At 44.6% G+C, this 19,954-nt stretch overlaps 1 protein-coding gene across 2 annotated transcripts in view; it reads left to right on the top strand.

Annotated features, from left to right (window-relative positions):
* Positions 1-19,558, top strand: part of ANKS6 (ankyrin repeat and sterile alpha motif domain containing 6) — a gene marked incomplete at its 5' end in the record, with an annotated part of 44,467 nt that extends 24,909 nt beyond the window's left edge. The window contains 5 exons of one of the 2 annotated variants that reach the window (XR_013994384.1): positions 5,934-6,117; positions 11,474-11,541; positions 13,396-13,429; positions 13,830-13,946; positions 16,922-19,551. Coding sequence is in view for 1 of the 2 variants with exons in the window: in XM_081065279.1 (XP_080921405.1) it covers positions 5,934-6,117; positions 11,474-11,541; positions 13,830-13,946; positions 16,922-17,026 (474 nt within the window). Of the gene's footprint in view, positions 1-5,933; positions 6,118-11,473; positions 11,542-13,395; positions 13,430-13,829; positions 13,947-16,921 lie in introns of both variants that reach the window. The other variant, XM_081065279.1, reaches the window with a different exon arrangement.
* Between the last annotated feature and the right edge of the window lie 396 nt (positions 19,559-19,954).

Raw genomic sequence — 19,954 nt, 5'->3', positions numbered from 1 at the left:
ATGGCATGTGCGGCACTCCGGAGGCCAGAGTGTGGTAGAGGGGAGGAGCTGAAGGAAGGTTGGTGGGCAGGAGAGAGCCAGAGCCTCCCCTCCCCTCTCTGGCACCATTCCTCCATTGATGTAGCCCCCGAGCTATCACCACATTGTTAGCAGCTACGGAGTTTGCAGTGGATGAGAAACCCTAAATGCCTCTCTAGAACGGGAAGTGTGTTAGTGTCTTCACAATGCCCACTCCACTCCTGAGCTCTTCTGCCTGGGGTGGTTAACGGAGGGAGCCCCAGAATGTGGTTCCTAGTCATGAGTGTGAACTGGCTACTCTCCCAGGTGTTCTCTAGGTGCCTCCGCCGAGTGGTGCTGTGAAGCCCATTTCCTCCTCTCAGAGGACCCCAAATCCAGCCACAACCCCACTCTTCCTCATATGTTCTAGATTTTAAACTTTCTCTCTGAGAAAAGGTAGATCATCTAAGAGCTTCACCCCGGACCTTTGTCTGGAAGTACCTCCAGAGATTGATGTTTTAATGGATGAACGAGAAATAATCTTTATTTTATATCCACCCATAAGAGTTTACACAACTCTGTTATTCAAAGTTCCTTTTGCTGTTGGACCTACATATGGTTCCTTTTATAACATAGCTCCTGAAAAAGTTTCTCTCTCCCTACAGATTAACATATTTCCATTACACTGACAATTACTTGTGTAATAGGATCTATGTAATTAAGTTCCTTTTAGAATCTGGCTCTAGAAAAAGAAAATCTCTATTGATATTTTGATGTGTTTTCTTTCCTTAGTAAGAATTATATAATTATTGTATTCCTCTTTTTGCCTTTGCTGCTAGGAAACTCAGCTACTCATTAAAGTAGTCTGGGTTTTGATGTAGTTGTCTTCTCTGTTGCCTAAAATTTTCTGTTTCTATTTTGATGATCTTATTAGATGTGTTAGATATTATTAGCTTCCTTTAATTGGTGTTGGAAATAGGTAGGCCTCTAAGTTAGAAATTGTATTAATTATTATCTCTCTTGACAGCGTCTATCATATGTAATCTATATACAAGTATATTGTGTTGAAAGAAAATTGTGTCAAAAGATGCATTCAGGAAAAGTAAACTGGGGAAACGATGCAGGTCAATGATCACCTGATTTTCTTCATATAATAATATGCTGTGACCTTCAGGTTTCTGGGCTCCACCCAGCATAACTGAATGAGACTCTCAGGACAGGGTTTGGGAAATCTGTTATCCTCCCCAGAGAGTGCTGCAGCCAGCCTAGCCAGGGCTCTTAGAAACCACTGCCCTAAATCAAAGGACACCAGGAATGGGCTTTCTGTCAATGGCTCCAGCAGCAAAATGGAGACATGGAGTGCTTCTCAAAGACTCCCTTAGGAAGGATTAGAAATTAGTATTCAAAATATGAGCCTCCTGAATCTGGTATTTGTACTTTGCTTAAAACAAGCACCACTGTGATACTGGAATATTCACAAGGCATGGATTCTAGCATGCTCGCAAATAAATGAGCCTTAGCAGGCACAGAATGGGGAGAATCAGAGTATTTGTCTACACTTCCCAGACCTCTGAAAGCCCAACGGCCTGGTGGGTATATCAGCTTTCTTTTCCCACCCTAAGGCTCAATGTTTTAAAACAAAACACTCGTGAATCTGTGGGTCGGGAGTGTAGTCTGGACTTAACTAGGTAGTTCTTATGGTCTGGGGCGATAACCGACACGTCTGGCTATTGGCTGGGGTGACCAGGATAACTGGGCCGTGTGTGTCCACAGCAAACGTGGCTGTGTTCTTGTGGCAATGGCTGAAGCCCTAACCAAGTTTTTTAAGCCAATCAGCACACCCAGTACAGGAGAACACACAGAGTTATGTACCAAAGGGTATAGCTCCAGAGAGGAGTGGAGATGAGGCCATTAACACAATCGATCTGCTACACTGGGGACATAGGGAATAGTTCAGATATTTCAGAGCATCCCAAATAACCTTATGTTGACCTGCCCCCGCCCCAGTAATGCTGCCCACAGGTCCAGAGTATCGTGTTTCTTTGCCTTTGGTTGGGATATATCTGTTTTGTAGGGAAATACTAATTATCTCGTGCTTTATCAGAACCTTTATTATTGAAGGTTTTTCCTTATCAGAAAAAGCAGAGGGACGAATTTATTAATAATATAGGTAGCTAATTGACAGTCTTTCAAAACCTGAGAGGGACTTCCTTTTTGCACTTTGGGATGTAGTTAGTTAGAGGGGAGTTAGCAGGAGAGGTGCACCCATTTTCAGGCATAACAACTCTTCATCTTAGTCTCTACTGTTGTACTCAAGGTATCCAATTTTTAACAAAAATTACAAGACATACGGAAAGACAAGAAAATCTACACTCCCAAGAAACAGAGCAATCATTAGAAGACTGGCCATTCACTATGACTCCGGTGTTGGAATGATAATATCTAACAGGGAACTGAAAAGAACTACTATTAACATGTTAAAGGCGCTAGTGGAAAACGTGAACAACGTGCAAGATTGTGTGAGTAACGACTTCAGCAGAGATATGGAAACTGTAAAAAAGAATCAAATGGAAATGCTAGAAGAAGCATGTAACAGATGAGGAAAGCCTTTGGTGTGCTCCTCAGTAGACTTGATGCAGCCAAGAAAAGGATTAGTGCACTTGATGAAAAAGAGAACTGCACACAAAGAAAAAAGAGAAATTAAGGCAAAAACAACACCAAAAAAACCAGAACACTCAAAAGTCGTGGAATAATACCAAATGCTGTCCCATATGGGTAATTGCAATCTCGGAGGAAACGAGAGAAATGGTGGGGCAGAAGGAGTATTGTTAAACAATGGCTGAGAATTTCTCCAAATCAATAATAGATACCAAACCACCCATCCAGGAAGTTCAGAAAGCACTAAATAGGATAAACATAAAAATGAATATACCTAGCCAGATCGTATTTAAACTACTGAGTAAGGAACTCTCAAAACTCAACAATAAGAAAACAACCAAAAATTTAAAAATGGGCAAAATACCTGAATAGATACTTCATCAAAGATAGACAAATGGTAAACATATTGAAAAGATGTTGAACATCATTAGTTATTAGGGAAATGCAAATTAAAACCACAGTGAGATAGCACTATACACTTATTAGACAGGCTAAAATTTTTTTTAAAAGTTTTAAAGATACAAGTGCTGATGAGAATGTGGAGGCGCTGCGACTATTTAATGCGGATGGGAATGCAAAATGGTACGGCCACCTTGGAAAAGTTCAGCAGTTTCTTATAAAACTAAACATATGCTTAACCATATGAGCTGGCTATCTCAATCCTAGGTATTTACCCACGTGAATTTTTATAAACTTTTGTTAATGCAAAAATCTGTTGGTGAATGTTTATAGCAGTTTTTCATAATCACCCTCAACTGGAAACATCTCATCAACAAGTGATTGATTAGCTGTGGTACATCCATGCAATGAAATACTACTCAATAATGGAAAGGAACACACTATTGGCAGCATGCAATAACCTGAATGGATCTTAAAGGTATTACGTTGAGCCAGACCCCAAAGTCCACATATTGTGTGATGCCATTTATATGACATTCTGGAAAAGACAAAACTATAAGGATGGAAAATGGATCAATTATTTCTGTGGGTTGGGATGGGAGAAAGGATTGATGAGCAGAGACAGCACTGGGAATTTGGGGGATGATGGAACTGTTCTGTATGATATACAACGCTATGCATTTGTCAAAACCCATAGAATGGTACACAACAGAGTTATTTCTACCGTATGCAAATCTAAAAAAAAAAATAAAATCAGCCAGGAACCAAGATGGAATGCAGACCGTGACAGCAGATCTAACTATATTATGAATGACATAACCACACTAGGAGGTGGGGAAAAACGCATGCGTTAGGTGGATACAGTAAGGCTAAAGTAAAGACAAAAAGAACCATATACAAGCGCTGTATTCTTGGTGACCTTTTTTTTTTTCTTGCAGGGATAGGGGTTAAAGTCTAAAACCACTTTACAAACATATACTTCTTGCATACATATATACTTGATGTTTACACTAAGGTTGAACAAATAAATAAATATAATAAGCTCAGTTTTTAACTGTCACCGATGGAAACAAAGGGAAATGCTAGAAAAATCCCCGTGCATGTTGGATAGAAGGGAGCGGTGTCAGTATTAGTATGCATATACATGCTGAGAAGTGTATATTATACGTACAGGTTGATAAATAAATGAGGCTCTGTGTGCATACATGGGCTCGTATACTTCAGGTATTTCCTTGCTCTGTTCACTGAGAGGACCTAGAAGCAGTGACAGCCCAGTAGCAATGAGAAATCTACTGCCCAGATTTTGTTTTCTAAGTACCAACCTCCAATAAAAGGGACCAGGGCCTTGGAGATACTGTTTATTCCCATAGTGAGTCAGTGAAAAATGCCTGAAACATTTTGTGATATCGAGAAGAAAGGAAATGCTTTTGAAACAAAAGGGGAAAGCAAAGCCAGGGTATGTCACAAGGATACTAGAGCCAACCTGAAAGGTTTCAGTGGCCAAAGCTGGAACAATTTGAGCAACTATAAGTAATGACAGTATTAGATTACAGCCTAAAGAATAAAATAAATATCCATGAGCCCATATTGATATCAATAAATAACTGAATAAATGGGGGAGAAGGAACAACTCTTACAGAAGAATTCCAAATAATAAATGTGGAAGGAATAAGGGAATTAACAAATCACCATTAGAATAGGAGTAATTGTTTCAGACAAGATCCACCAAAGAAAAAATGCTAAAATTAGTGGGTAAAACTTTAAGGAAAAACAATATTTAGCTCAAAATATCTCCGCCCCAAATATGTATTAATTAGAAAGAGAAAAATAGTGACTTCACGATGGAGAAAGCTGGCATCACCTTAATTAGATGATGAAGGTTAACACCATCAGTAATAAGATGCTGATACTTTGTGCCTCTGGGTACTGTGTGCTAAGAATGGCACATCACCTCTGTGGCCTGCCCAAAAATCCATAAGCAAGTCTGATTATGAGAAAATATAAGAGAAACCCACATTGATGGACATTCTGCAAGTACCTGCCCAGAACTCTGCAGAAGTGTCAAAGTCATAAAAGAGGAGGCAAAACTGAGGCGCTGTCACAGATTGGAGGAGGCTAAAGAAACGTGACAAGTCAATGCAACGTGGGATGCTGGACCAGATCCTGGAGCAGAATAAGAGTGTTAGTGAAACAACCAGTGAAATCTGAGCCACGTCTATAATTCAGCTAATAGTCCCAAAGTTAATTTTTTAGTTTCAATCATTGTACTGTGGTTATGTAAGATGTTAACATCCGGGGAAGCTGAATGAGGAGTACACAGGAACTCTCTGGTATACCTTTGTAACTCTTCTGTGAGTCTAAAAGTATTTCCAAATAAAAAAGACATTTTTTTTAAAGCTAAATCACACACACACATACACAGACACACACACACACACACACACACACACACACACACGGAGGGAATGATGTATTATTTGGTGAAAGGTGGGCAGTGACTGGACCATCAAGACCAGAAAGGGACTCCTGTATATTATACATGGAAGCCACACTGCCATCTTAGAGCAGGGTTAGCTGGGACATAAGGGCCTCCGTCAAGGACACTGCTCATAAGCGCAGAACTGGCCCCCATTTCCTGACTGTGTGGGCCACTTTTTCCATCCCACGCCCTCCCTCTCTGCTCCAGGGGAGGATTCTCCTGCAACTGTTCTGATAAAGCTGTTTCTGCTTTGTGTGTGTGTGTGTAACGTAGATTCGTAGTCCTGATGAGATGTCTCACTGCGTCCAACATCACCAGTATTTCCGATTGTGGTGGGGCTGTTTTGATCATTTCTACCCTCTAGGTGATAGCTATATGTCCGTCTTACTCTATTCTGCAGAAACTGGAGACGAGCAAAAGGCCTCCGTCCGGAACATCCACTACCTCCAAAAGCACCTCCCCCACCCTCACGCCCTCGCCTTCACCCAAAGGTCACGCGGCTGAGTCCTCTGTGTCCTCTTCCTCGTCCCACCGCCAATCCAAGAGCAGCGGGGGCTCTAGCAGCGGCACCATTACCGATGAGGGTGAGTTCCCCAGGTCCCAAGACCCCACCCTTTCCTCTTCACCACGGTGACCTGGCAAGTGCCTTTCATTGCTGTAGCCATCTTTCCTCAGGTCTATTTGTTACAAACAAACAAAAACAGCTCTCTCCCCCTCTTCCCTGAGTCTACCGTGTATTTTTTTTCTTCGCTGTGCTTGGTGAGCTCATAGGTATGCTCCCTCAAATACTGTTTGAATGTCGGGGAGTTTTGTTAATATACACAAACATGCACCCTTAGAAATGTTTCTTTAACACCAGTTACATAACATTCCCTGAACCTTGTACACATCAGAATTTTTTCAGTTTCGAGTCATGGAATCTCCAAACTGGTTTAAGCAGAAACAAAAACAAAACCTGATAAATTGTGGGCTCCTAAAATGGAAGTGTCTGTGTGTGCTTCAGGCATGTCTGGATGCAGGCGCTTTGGGAGTGTTTCCCTGCGTCTCTCAGGTAGGCTCTCTCTAAGTGGTGGCAAGGATGTCTCCCAGCTGCTTCAGGCTTACTTCCTCTTCCTACCAACTTAGCAACCCCAGCAGAAAGAGTGCTGCTTTCTTAGTAGGTTCAGCAGAATGCCAGGGGTAAAGGTCATTGGCTGACCTTGTCTATATTTATAACAACTTGGGTCATTTGCCTATCCTTGACGATCTCTGTGTCGTGGGGGTGGAATGTGCTGATTGGTCAGGGCCAGGTCAGGTGTCTGCCTTTGGAGCCGGGCTTGGGGTCTGTCCTGCCTACACTGTGTAGATTGGAAGAGGGAGAGAAGTGGTTCCTCAAAGGAAAATTGAAGTGCTGTTTCCAGAAAGAGGAGGATGGGTGCTGGGCAAGCAAAAGCAGTAGATGGCCACTGCAACCAGGAGAACTTTGGAAGCCATGTGCTTGAATCACAAGTCCCTCCCATGGGGATGATGAGGGAAGGAAGATGGAGTGGACAGCAGGGCAGGAGCAGCGGCCCTGCAGTGAGGCCCAGGAGAGAGAGAAATGTCATCCTTTAAAACTGCCATCTGGGAGTTGGCTCCTGGGAGTGGGGAAGAGGGAACGAGGGTGTGGAGCTTTGGTGAGAGCTGGGGCTCAGGCAGGTGCAAAGCAAGGAGTATAAATCAGAGGCGAGGAAAATTTCATTGTGATTGTGGGTGTCACCAAGGCATTTGCGGACACCTCACTGCAGCTGCTGGAAGGACATGCTAGGCAGGTTCTGCCCAGCAAGTGATAAGTTGAAATCAACTGCACAGGCTGCAGTCCGTCCTGAGTTGATAAATGCATGCTGCCGTTGGCATCCTCTTTATTTGGCGTCTGCTTTATTGTTTTATGTTATCGAGTGCAATCATTTATAAAGCCTCAGATATTCACTAGCAGTCCCATGCCTCCCTAACCATGTTTTCTATTGTAGAGTCTTAAGCTCCCCAATCATGAATTATCCCACTTCAGAGGCTTTCAGGAATCAAAACCCCTAAAGGTGTAGTTAGGTATTTGTACCCCACTATTTTCCCTCCCATTCATTATTTAAAAAGATTTGGAGAGCCCTAGTTGGAATGAAAAAAGAAGAGGACCTGACAATGATTTCTTTTTAGATTAATTTCTTTTCCTTCGAAAGCCTAGTTTTCCCTTCTGGAATTTCTGAGTCCTGAGACAGTGAGACCCTTGTCCCTTGGCCATTAGATTGTCACAGGACAGAGACTACAATCCATCCTCAAACAGCTCTTCTTTATGATGTTTTTGTGGGAAATGTGTGGCCCCAATCGAGGACTGCGTGCAGCCCTCTGTGCTGCCCATCTTTACACCTGTGTCCCTCTCTCAAGACTCTTCCTGTTGGAAGCCGTGAGGCCTGTGACGGAACCTTCTCAGCCTCACATTCCTCCCACGCAGGTTTCTAGGGCAGGCACTGGGTACCACAGCCTGTGCTGGATGTTAAGGTAACTCGTAGTCAGCCAGGGGAGTCAGATGCATTCAGCATAATCACAGTAAAGGATTGTAACAACAGATGGGATGAAACCTGTGTGACCAGCAAAGTACAGAGTACCGTGGCAGGCTCCTGAAGAGCAAGCCCTCGGGCTGGGCCCCCAGGGCTGAGAGGAGATGGGGCCGTGGTGAGCCAGAGCTGATTGCCAAACTTACAGAGAGAATGATGAGTTGGGGATTAAACACAGTTATTAAAAGTCAAATTGTAAGAACAAAATATTAAAAAAATAGAAGACAAAAAAAGAAAAACACAAAACAAATTACATGTGATTTTCATTTGCATTTCTCTGATGATTAGTGATGTTGAGCATTTTTTCATGTGCCTGTTGGCCATTTGTATGTCCTCTTTGGGGAAATGTCTATTCAGGTCCTCTGCCTATTTTTTAATTGGATTGTTTGCTTTATTTTTGGTGTTGAGTTGTATGAGTTCCTTGTATATTTTGGATATTAGCCCCTTATCAGAGGCGTTGTTTGCAAAAATATTCTCCTGTTCAGTTGATTGCCTCTTTATTTTGTCGATGTTTTCTTTTGCTGTGCAGAAGCTTTTTAGTTTGATATAGTCCCATTGATTTATTTTAGCTTTTACTTCCCTTGTCTTTGATGTCAAATTCATAAAATCCTCTTTGAACCCAAGGTCCATAAGTTTAGTATGTACCTATGTTTTCATCTATGTAGTTTATTGTTTCAGGTCTTATGTTTAGGTCTTGGATCCATTTTGAATTAATTTTGGTACATATAACTGAAAACAGCAAAGGAGCAAGACAAACAAATGAAGAAACAAAAACTTGTAGACACAGAGAATAGTTTAGACACAGACCAGAGGGTGAGCGGGGAGGGGAGTGGTAGATGAGGGTAAAAAGGATCAAATATATGGTGATGGAAGGAGAACTGACTCTGAGTAGTGAACACACAATATATAGATGATGTATTACAGAATTGTACATGTGAAACTTATGTAACTTTACTAACAATTGTCCCCCAATTAGCTTTAATAAATTAATAAATAAGTAAACAAATAAATAAAATTTAAAACAAATTACATGAACTTATAATTAAATTAATTAAACATAAAGATATGTAGTACTTCAAAGAAAACTATTTGCTGGTTTTTAGTGCGTTTTACTGATATCTATGCTCTTGAGATTATTTATATTGTTTTACCTATATGGAGGCAATATTACATAATGATGTGTTACTCCTGTGCGTCTCTTCCCAATCCCACTGTCAGGAACATTCCCTTGGCAGGTTGAAATCGGCTATGATGGGGGTATTTACACCACTGAAATCAGAAAACACCAGCAGTCAGTCAGGACTTGATTTATTGTTTCATAGATCATCTAGACGTAATCTAGACAGTGATGGGCAAAACGGTGATTACGCAGGCCACATGTGAAAGTGTCATGCCTGTAGCCATTATATTGTGAATAGCACAAAACATTTGAGAAAACATTCTTCGAATTCCAAGATTTGAAAACCATTATCTTATTCGGCAGTTGTTCCCCTGAAGTTCTAGCGTAGATCTTCGTGGTTTCCTTTCATCTTACATGTTCATGAAAACAGAGCTGTTCACCAGCCTTCATGGTAGAACTATACTCATTGGTTCTGGGCACAAGAGTAGGGCAAAAATCAATGAAAGAATTCAGTGAGGTGCCTGAAATGTAATGAAGACATTGGCTACTGGAATTGCTAACAGAGTATTGTATAATTTATTATTATGTGTCAGTAGTGTGTTACATACACTTTATTCCAGTAAAACCTGCAGTAAACGTATGTACATGCATACATTTCCCCCCAAATGTGAAACATTCACCAGCACCTCACTGTGGAGGGAGATGGCATGGGGAAGGAGCCGCTGCAGCACAGGTTTGGTGTCACGAAACTACAGTGGATTATGTCTGGGTTGGAACTCGATTCACCTCGTACATCCTAGCTCAGTAGCAGATCTTCTGTGAGGGCTTCTCCGGTCCCCTGGGTTGGGTCAGCTGTCCTCTCTGACCCCAGATCCCCTTGTTCATGCCCATGACCGTAGAACTCACCACCCATGGGAGAAGTGGCAGAGCGGGAGGAGGAACACAGGCCCGGTAGCCAGACCCACAGGTTTGAATCCCAGCTCTGCCGTAGACTGGCAGTATGACCCACTCAAGATATGGTACCCAACCTTTCCGTGCCTCTCTTTCTCATCTGTAAATAAGGACGGTAATAGGGTCTACCTCATAGGGTTGTTGTAAAGAGCAAATGGGTCAGCCAGAACAGGGTGCCTGAGGGTGAGCAATGTGCATCAGCTCTCGACCTCTTTATTATGACTCCGCTGCCACACGGAGCCGCTTCACAGCAGGGACCTTTCCATCCTTGCATTTCCAGCATGTGGTAGCCACTGTTGCATGAGGGAATAAAAGCAGGAATGCTGGCCTCCTACCCTCCAGTCCACTCTTCTGTGCTCTGCGCCCACTGCCCCGGGACCTTTGCACTTACTGTTCTCTCTGCCTGATGCTACCTGGTGCTTTTCCCTTGATACCTGCACATCTTGCTGCTTCACCTTACAAACGAGACCTTCCCTGACCGCTGTCTGTAAAACGGCCTCCTCCCACTCGCCGTCAGCCCCTCCCATGCCTCTGTGTTCTTCCTCGCTGCCTTTGGCCTGTCAACCTGCTTGCTGTCTGTTTTGGTCCCTGTTGAGTCCCCCAGATAAAAGCAGTGCCTCCTGCTTTTATTCTCACTGAACGTGTGAATAAATACTCCTTCAAGCCCCCCAGGTGCTGGTCTGGTTTCCTTTCTTTACTCTCCCTGCTTTGATATCTTGATACCAAGAATCTTCTCTTTTTCCCTGGTCTCTGCCTGTCGGGCTCCGCTGCTCCACTAAGACGTCCTTCCTTCGGGAAGCGCACGGTCTCCACACACTTGTGCCAGAACAAACCCTGCCTCTGGTCTCTAGCCCAGCGGCCAGTTCTCTGAAGTTCCTCCTCTGACTAGCTGAGGACTTGCTGGCATTAGCATTTACTGCAGGTATAGCAACCAGCGGTCCAGGAATCGTCATTGAAAACTGTTCTGGATAGAAGGCGGAGTCTTAGTCCCAGCAGCTAGAACTCCGAGAACCTGGTGGTTGCAGCTGTTGGGGAGTCAGCCTGGCCGTGAGCAGCACTGTCTTCTGTCTTCACAACTCCTTGTGGGGCTTTGCTTGATGCCCAGGGCCTGCCCGGAGGGGAAGAGCGTGGCCTCAAGTTCCACAAGCAGGCACGCAGCTAGATCTGCTTTCTGTGTTGGGCTTTCTGGTAGAATTTCATTTGAAAAGAGATTACCGCTGCTTTATGAAAGATTGAAGATCACTCTTTTGATATATTTACCAAGTTCTAACTTGTATTTTTCCATATCTTTCCCACTTGAAGATGAACTGACTGGAATCCTTAAGAAATTGTCCCTTGAGAAATATCAGCCCATTTTTGAGGAGCAAGAGGTAAGGATGTTCTTTTTGAGTGTCGGTTTAAATTTTAGTGTAAAAAAAAAAATTGTCTAACTATGTAGCTTTTCATTCTGCCGGCCTAGATTGATCTTTTTCAGTGAGACAGCTGAAGAAATAGAATTTGTGTTCAGCACATTTAGTTCAGTTCATTACAGTGAAATCCTGGGGACCTTATGGCTTGTTGTAATAGAATTTTGTAATTTTGAGCACTGCTCTGCCTCATAAAGTTTGTGTCTGTCCTGCATACACTTGCCAAAGGGGATTGACGGGTAGGCTTATAGGTTTAAAGCAGGTCAAAAGCAAATCCTAATTAAATATCTGGAATAGGAGTCTGTGTTAATCTGAGAGCATCCCTATTTGCTTAAAATCACTCACAATTACACATTTAAAATATTATTATTCTGCGTTTCCCAGTTCTCCAAGTGTTAAACATGGAGTTACCACATGACCCAACAATTCCACTTCTAGGTAGGTATACACCCAAGAGAATTGAAAACATATGTCCACACAAAAACTTGTACACAGAAGTTCATAGCAGCATTATTCATAATCGCCAAAATGTAGAAATAACCCAAATGTCCGTTAATTGATGAACGGATAAGTAAAATGTGTTATCTTTGTACAATGAAATATAATTTGGCCATAGAAAAGGAATGAAGTACTGATCTGTACTACAACATGGGTGAACCTTGAAAACATGCTGCTTAGTGAAAGAAGCCAGACACGAAAGGCCACATATGGTATGATTCCATTTATATGAAATGTCCAGAATAGGCAAATCTGTAGCGACAGAAAGTAGATGAGTGGTTGCCAGGGAATATGGGGAGGAGAGAATGGGGAGTGATTGCTAATGGGGATGAAAATGTCCTAAAATTGAGTGTGGTGATGATGGTTGCACAACTCCGTACTGAAAATCACTGAATTGTATACTTCAAGTGGATGAATTGTGTGGTAGGTGAATTACATCTCAGTAGGCTGTTTAAAAAATTCCCGTTTTGGCCAAATAAAATTCCTCGGCAGCCCACGAGCCACTAGGATATAATCACTGGTTTTAGAATATTCTGTTGCCTAGTTTAGTACAGGACAACTGGCATGAATACAGTGGCAATCACGAGTATCACTCATTGTCCCCGATAAGCTCGAGATGCAACTGAGGAGTTTGTATTTTGTTTCCAGAACCAGAGTGGGATGCCATGGCTTTCTTCCTCGATTTGCTTTTCTGCCCTATCTTTCCTGCCTCCCTGGCATTTTAAATTTGAGCAGTGATTTTTCTCATCGTCAAAAAAATCTTTCCTGTTTGCTGACGGCTGCTTGCTTTTGTGTTATTAATGTGCTGTGCCTTCTCGGGGGCTGGCAGTGGGGACTGGGTGTGGGGGTCTCTGCCAGGGGTCTGGGATGGGGGGGGAAGGGGAGTGTCCTGTGGGACCAGGACACGGCTTTCAGCCAAAACCACGCCACTCTTTGATTCGGCCCCTCAGCACCTTGTGAGCTGTAAAGTCTGAGAGGAGCTAATCGTTGTCAGAAAGGTGGGGATGCCTGCATCTTACAGAATGCTTAGGGGAGGATAAGGGAGCAGACCCTTCCCCACTGACTCAAACCTGGTTCAAGATTTTTTTTTTTAAATCCAGGAAAGTAAAATGACTATTAAACGAGAGAAGGAAGGATGGCATGTGGGGTATTTGGGGCACAGGCAGGGATGACAGAAATGTTAGGATTTTTCCCATAGAAACCATGGGCTGTATGGCTTTGAGATACCCTTATTCTGAGCCCTTCTCCACCTCGGTTCTCCGTGGCCCTTCTTTCCATATTGCTTCTGCTTGTTTTATTTTTTCATCTGTCTTTCCACAGTCTGCATCTCTCTTGTCTTCTGGGGGGAAACGTGGTGAGTACCACCATATACCCACATTTTCTGTGCAGTAGCCAATATTGTTAAAAGAGCAGCCAAACTGGAATTCACTGTCTAACAGCCGGACTTGGATTGTTACCCACTCTAAGCCACCCAGATGCTGCCTTGGAGACTTTCCTTCCTTGTTTCATTTTCGGGGTACCTTTCCAAGGTACACCTATCCTGAAAATCCCAGGGCTAGCGCTGAGGACAGTTAGTTCTTTATGATATTTTCCACTAAACTTTCAGCATAAAGCAGGAATCAGAACTAGTAAGTCCTAATTAATTCACTACTAATAAGCACTAATAGCTCATAATCATGGTATTTCTCTTGTGGTTGGGGAAAATAGGTGTGGCATCAAACCGATGGCAGCGAGTACTGCTTCTTTCTCCCCAGGTGGACATGGAAGCGTTCCTCACACTTACCGATGGTGACCTGAAGGAGCTGGGGATTAAGACAGATGGATCCAGGCAGCAGATTCTGGCAGCGATTTCGGAACTGAACGCAGGCAAGGTATTGTTCTCAATCTTTTTTGTTTGTTTGTTTTCTGTTTCAAATCGCTGAGAGCCTCGCTAGGATCTTAGGCCCTTGGTATTCCCAAGGACCTTTGGGGTCTAATTTCACGTTCTCCGGCACATCTAGCAGAGGCTGACCCCCCTTGCACGCTTCTCATGGCCCAGTCATTGCTCTCCACCTTCCAGTGTGGCCTCTTCCTTTTCCAGATCTCTCTTCCTATAAGGTGGTTTCTCCTTAGATTCAGCTAAGTAATATCAACCCCCAGAGCTGGGTATTTGCCTCCAGAACACAATGGAAGCAGAACCATTGATTAAGACATATCTGCGGTCATGCCGACCTTCGTTTGAATTGCAGCACCTCCACTTACACGCTGTGTTACCATGGGCAAATCATGCACCTCTCTGCGCCTCACTTGCCTCGTGAGTAGGGTGTGGGTGATGGCATTGTGACCAGGACTAAAATGCCCCTGGCACACAGAGACACACAGTAGAGCCCCTGGCACACAGAGACCTGTCAATCAGTGTTGTTATTGTTGGCATCTTGCTTTTTTGTCTAATGTTAAATTTCTGTTTCATCAGCTTTAAAGCTGAAGAATAGTAATCCCCTCTCACCCCCATGTACCCAAAGGCACACATGTGCAAAAAAAACAAACAAGCAAACAAAACAATTATTTACAATTATCATAGCAGTGCATATTCATTTTACTAAATTTGCACAATGCCAAAAAGGTCAATTTTTAAAGAAACCTCGATCTAACCACCCAGAGGCCAATGCGTTTCACATTTGGGAGGGTCACTCTGCAGTGTTTTGTGCCAAATGTTTCTCTTTATGTGGCTGAGGTATATTTGGATCTGTAAGTTCACATTCTACTTTCTTCGTTTAACATTAAATACATGCAGTTACCCATGTCATTAAGAACTCTTAATAATATAACAAATTTGCATGGATGTACTAAAATTATTCTTTTTAATTCCTGCTTATTGGATATGTAGATACCCGAAGTTTCTATAACCAGTGTTGCAGTGGGCAGCTTTGTGTATAAGGCCTTTTGGTTATCTGCTCAGAATAGATGTCTAAAAGTGGAATTACAGAGTCAAAGAGTCCGATTCCAGGTATTTGTTATCGCTTCCTGAATTACTTTCCAGAGAGAGCCAGTGAACATCCCCAGCAACTGTAGGTGTGAGAGTTTGGTTTGTTCTTTTAAATTTTTATTAATTAGATAGGCAAAGAAAAAAAATGTGTCTATTTTCATTTGCATTTCTTTAACTACTAGATAGACCGAACACTTTTTTTCTACTTTTAATGGCCATTTGCCTTTTCCCTTTTGAGAATTATGAGGCAGGTCCTTTGAAACTCAGGGGTTTTTAAAGGGCAGTTACCATTATCATCTTCAATCGGTTGTGGATGCGGGACCGGTTATGCTTTTCATCAGCCATGGCTTCCTCCTAAGGTTAGGAAACGGAGAGTGCTGGAACCCTGGCTGGCCCTGACCTCATTTCTCAGGCAATTAAGGCTAAGGTGGCGGTGTCACCCCTCCTCTTTATGTTTTCACCCTCTGCAGTTTGCACAGTGTCACCTCATTCATTATCTCAGGTTGAGCCTCATCAGAGCCCCAGCATGTGGCATTATCCGCATTTTACAGGCATGGGCACTCAGGAGCAGGGGGTCATACCTGAGATGCCCCACTAGTGAGAGGTGGAGTGGGGACGCCACACCCGCTGTTCTGTCCTCTGCCCCCCAGCCTTCAGGTTTGTGCGGATGGAATCCTGACAGCATTTGTCCAGCTTATTGAAAATGTCCTGGGAGGACTGGCCTGAAGGGAGACTCTCACTGCCCGCTCAGGTGTTGGGGAGGCCACATGAGGGCCCGTGGTCTCTGCCTGGGAGTCTGGGCCAGCCAGGGTTCCTGGGAGTCTGGAGAGGGACTCCTCAGGGTTTGGGTAGTTCATGAGATGAAAGAGAGAGTTTGAAGTCTGGACTCATTCAATGGACTTTTTCTTTTCTTTTCACTCCTGGCAGAGAACAGTCTGCCAGAGATTATTCATTTTTAATGTGCTTTACATTTTGACCACACTTATTTGTTGTTTTTAAAAATATATGTTTAACATAAAAACATACGTTGTTTTTAAATATATATATGTTTAATCCACACTGCTGCCTTTTGAGGGCAGGACCTGTAGGCCTCCTGCTGCCTACACAGGGACTAATGTCAGCAGCAACCATTTGAAGTACTATTATCCCCATTTTATAGATGAGGAAATCAAGACCCAAAGAGATGAAGTATCTTGCTCAAGGTCACCAGCTAGTAAAAGGGATTTGAACCCGGGCTGTTTTATTCTAGTCTCTGTTCTTATCACTGCTAAGGTATTCAGTGAAGATGTTCTCGGGGCTTAAAGAAACATTCACATCCCCTCTCTTTTCCTGTCTCAAAATGTGTGTGCTAGGGGCAAGGATGGGGAGATCTTGCGGGGCTGGGGTGAGGAGTGAATCACTGTGAGGAGGAATCTGACTTCTTTTGGGCTAGGGGGCGTAAGGCTGTTCAAATTCTCCCTCGTAGCAGACAGAAGTTTGGCTCCCACTGAATTCCCTGGAAATCCGAGGGCTGGAAAGACTCACAGAGTGAGGCAGGGGAGGAGACACCCCCCGCCCCCGCGCGATTCCAGGCTGTGTGACCCGGAGCAAGTCAGTCCTGCTTCCTGGGCCCTACTGTCCAGCCTCACCCAGGGGACCGGCTCCTGGTATCTCGGGGGCCTCTGCAGCCCTTGGCACGCTGTGGTTGTGGGTGCTGGGGGAGAGCCTGACTCAGAGTGTTTTTATTAAACTTGGTACTCTCTCAATTAGGTAATTTATTTTCCCCAAGACGCCCATGGGTTTTTCAAGTATGAGTTGAGCGTTAACAACACTGTGTCAATTGAATTAATGGTTAAGAGATTTAACAAGACTTTCTGTGTCTGTTTTCAATTTCCTCCACAGGGACGTGAGAGACAAATTTTACAGGAAACCATTCACAACTTCCATTCTTCCTTTGAGAGCAGCGCCAGCAACACCAGGGCCCCAGGAAATAATCCCTGTACATGACCCTCCCTCCTGGGATCACCAGTGTGAGCTTTCTGAATCTCAGCATGGCCTTCACACAGCCACCTTCAGCTCCTCCGGGCTCCCGGACACACACCACGCTTTGTCACACCGCTGTGCCTTGGTCCCGTTGTTGCCTCTGCCTGGAACCCCCGTCTTCCCTCCCCTGCTGTAGTAGTTGGTGGCATTCGTTGCTGTAACAAACTCCAACACAGTGGAGACTTGTTCTCTCATAAAGTCCAGTATGGCTGCTTCTGCTTGGAAGGTGGTTTCACGCAGTGATTTGGGGACCCAGCTCCTTTCACCTGTGGCTCTGCCATTCCCAGAGCCTCAGAGTCCTTGCTTCTGGGTGGCAGAAGGGGAAAGGGATGGTGAAGAAGACGGCCATTTCTTAACTGCCTTGCTCTTAACTGCTCGTATTCCATTGGTCAGCAGGAGTCACGTGGCCGCACTGGATACAGAGGGCCCTGGGAAAGGTAGTCTTTGTTCCAGGAGGAGCTCACAGCAACCACTCTATACTTAGTGGGGAGAGCATGTTTTGGCAGCAGGTTAGCCTCCTCTGCCACACCGTCCCTTGAAACTTCTGACTTGTCCTGACATGCCAGTCACCTATCAAGTGAAGCCTCTTGATGCCCTTACGCAGAACCAACCCCTCTAGCCACTGGGCTCCCTTACTGATTTATATATAACTCCGCTCTAGCACTTCACTGCACCTACTGCATGCACCATACAACAGGTGTGCAGGATGTCGTATGTTGAGTGCGTTTTTCTTCACTGCAAAGGCAGCCTTTTATGTAGGAAAGAAGAGGAGGCTCGTTGTGTGATCTTGCAGGATCGCTTCTCTTTTCTGGCCGTCAGTTTCCTTCTCTGTGGTTGGCACTGCTCACCCCGTATCACTGCGGGGCTTTCTGCCCTTCAGTGGGAGCAGAAGACCCTAACATATTACATGGCGGAAGGACTGCAGTGCCCACATTTTCTAGGCAAAGAATTTGGAATTTCTTCTAGACCCCGTTAATGCTATGTTCCTCAGAAGCGCATTGGCCCATGTAGTTTTCTACCATGTTATATTAGAAGGGCTCTGACTTTTAAATGTAGCTTTCTGAAGTGTTTCCAAGCAAGTCATTAATTCGTCCAACCCTTGCTGCATTTCTGTCATTTGCTGGGTGCCGGGGATTCCAGAGATGAGCCAGAGCCAGTCCCCACCCTTGAGGACCTCAGCTGGCAAGAGAAGACATGAATGGATGATCTGAGCCCAGACTCAAGGGGCAGGATGGTGGTGAGGACTACGACTCAGAGTTCAGATCCAGCCCCGTGCTGGCCAGCTGTGTAGCCAGGGATGGGTTACTTAGTTGGAGCTTAGAGCTTGTGTGCATAAGGTACGTGGTCCACGGATGAACCCAATAGATGGCAGCCTTCGCAGAATTCTCTTCTTTCCCATGAACTCTGCCAGCCACGTGCTGGCTTCTTGAGAGGTGCGACCTCTCATCTCTCCCTCCTACAGCCATGAATACCCATTCCTGCTCCACTGGCTTTCAGTGGTGGTGGTTACCACATTGCCCAGAGCCTGACCGTGTTCTCCCTCTGCCTGTCAATCCGGTGGGTGCTGTTCCTTCTTCATCCTCCCATTCTCTTTCCTACCTGCTGAAGCCAACTTTCCCCTTGAGTTAGCCATCACTGACAGAAGCCTTTATACTTGTTCTTGTGTCCCAGCCTTCTTTACGGGGAGACAGTCATTGGGCACCAACTGTGGGCGGCAGCTTAACCTCAGTGTCATCCGTCCTCACTGTTTCCCTGGAGGCCCGCATCTGCGCATCGGGGAAACACAGGGAGGAGTGAAGCCACATGCCTGTTACACACCCAGGAGCAGAGCTGACTTAGAATGGATTTGGTGGGCTTCCCCACAGACTCCTACAGGCTCCTGGAGTTAGAAGCACCAGGGATTCTTGCTGCTTTGGTGTACTCACATCTTCAGAGATTATGGATAGGGTCGGTTTGCCCGTGAAATACGTGGAGTTATGTGCCTTGAGGTTCTGTGCCAGCTTGTATCTGGGGTCCTGGTCTTTTTATAAGCCTGGTGTTTGTGCAGCTTCTACTTAGGTAAGTTTGATTGAACACCCACAATACATGGGAGCTATGCTTGGTAGCAGCTTTCCACAAATGCAAACCTCCGTGATCTCTGATGACCCGAGACAGAGCAGGGCTGATGATTCCCATTTTGCAGATGGGAAACCCAAGGCTCAGAATGGAGGCTTCTCATTTTTTTCGCTGCACTCAAGTGGTTCTAAGGCTTTTTCTTCCAGGCAGTTTGTGTGCTGGTTAGGGAGAGATCTCTGGTACCCTTTCTGGGCCATGATCCTTTTTCTGGTGGCCCTTCGCACCACCCATGTGTCCCTTTCTCCAGGAGGCTGTTCCCCTCTATGGTGTTTCCCTTGCCTGAAGACCTTCATCAGCAGTTTCCCAACTGTGTTCCTTGGAAGACTAGTTCCACTGAATGTTAATACGTTTTTAATAAAGAAAAAGAGGGGTGTATGTGTGAAATTGGGATAAAGCTCTGATCAAATAGGATTGGCAGGCACTGGTTTATAACCCAGTTACATGATCGTCTTTGCTGCAGGACATCCGACAAACTTCAGCACAGCAGTGAGTGTCAGGCCTCTTGAAGGGGCCATGTGGCTTGTAGCATTTCCCATACATTTGATCACAGAATGCTTCTTCGTGATGCTCTTGGAAGGTGAGTTCCTTGGACACTAGCAGGGAATCCCTGCTTTGACTGGGACAGTGGCAGCCATGAGGCCTCACTGCCCCTGGGCATGGGCCAAGGGGGTGCTCAAGGGCTTCCGTTGGGTCAGGGGTCTTTGGTAATGGCTTCTGTCCCCAGCAGCTCTCTGCAGAGGTGGCCTGCTTGGCAGTGAGACACTGAGGTGAGAGGAT

Source organism: Rhinolophus hipposideros (assembly GCF_964194185.1).
Source record: "Rhinolophus hipposideros genome assembly, chromosome: 11".
NCBI classification, from domain to species: Eukaryota; Metazoa; Chordata; class Mammalia; order Chiroptera; family Rhinolophidae; genus Rhinolophus; species Rhinolophus hipposideros.
This window is presented reverse-complemented; position numbering and strand designations above follow the sequence as displayed.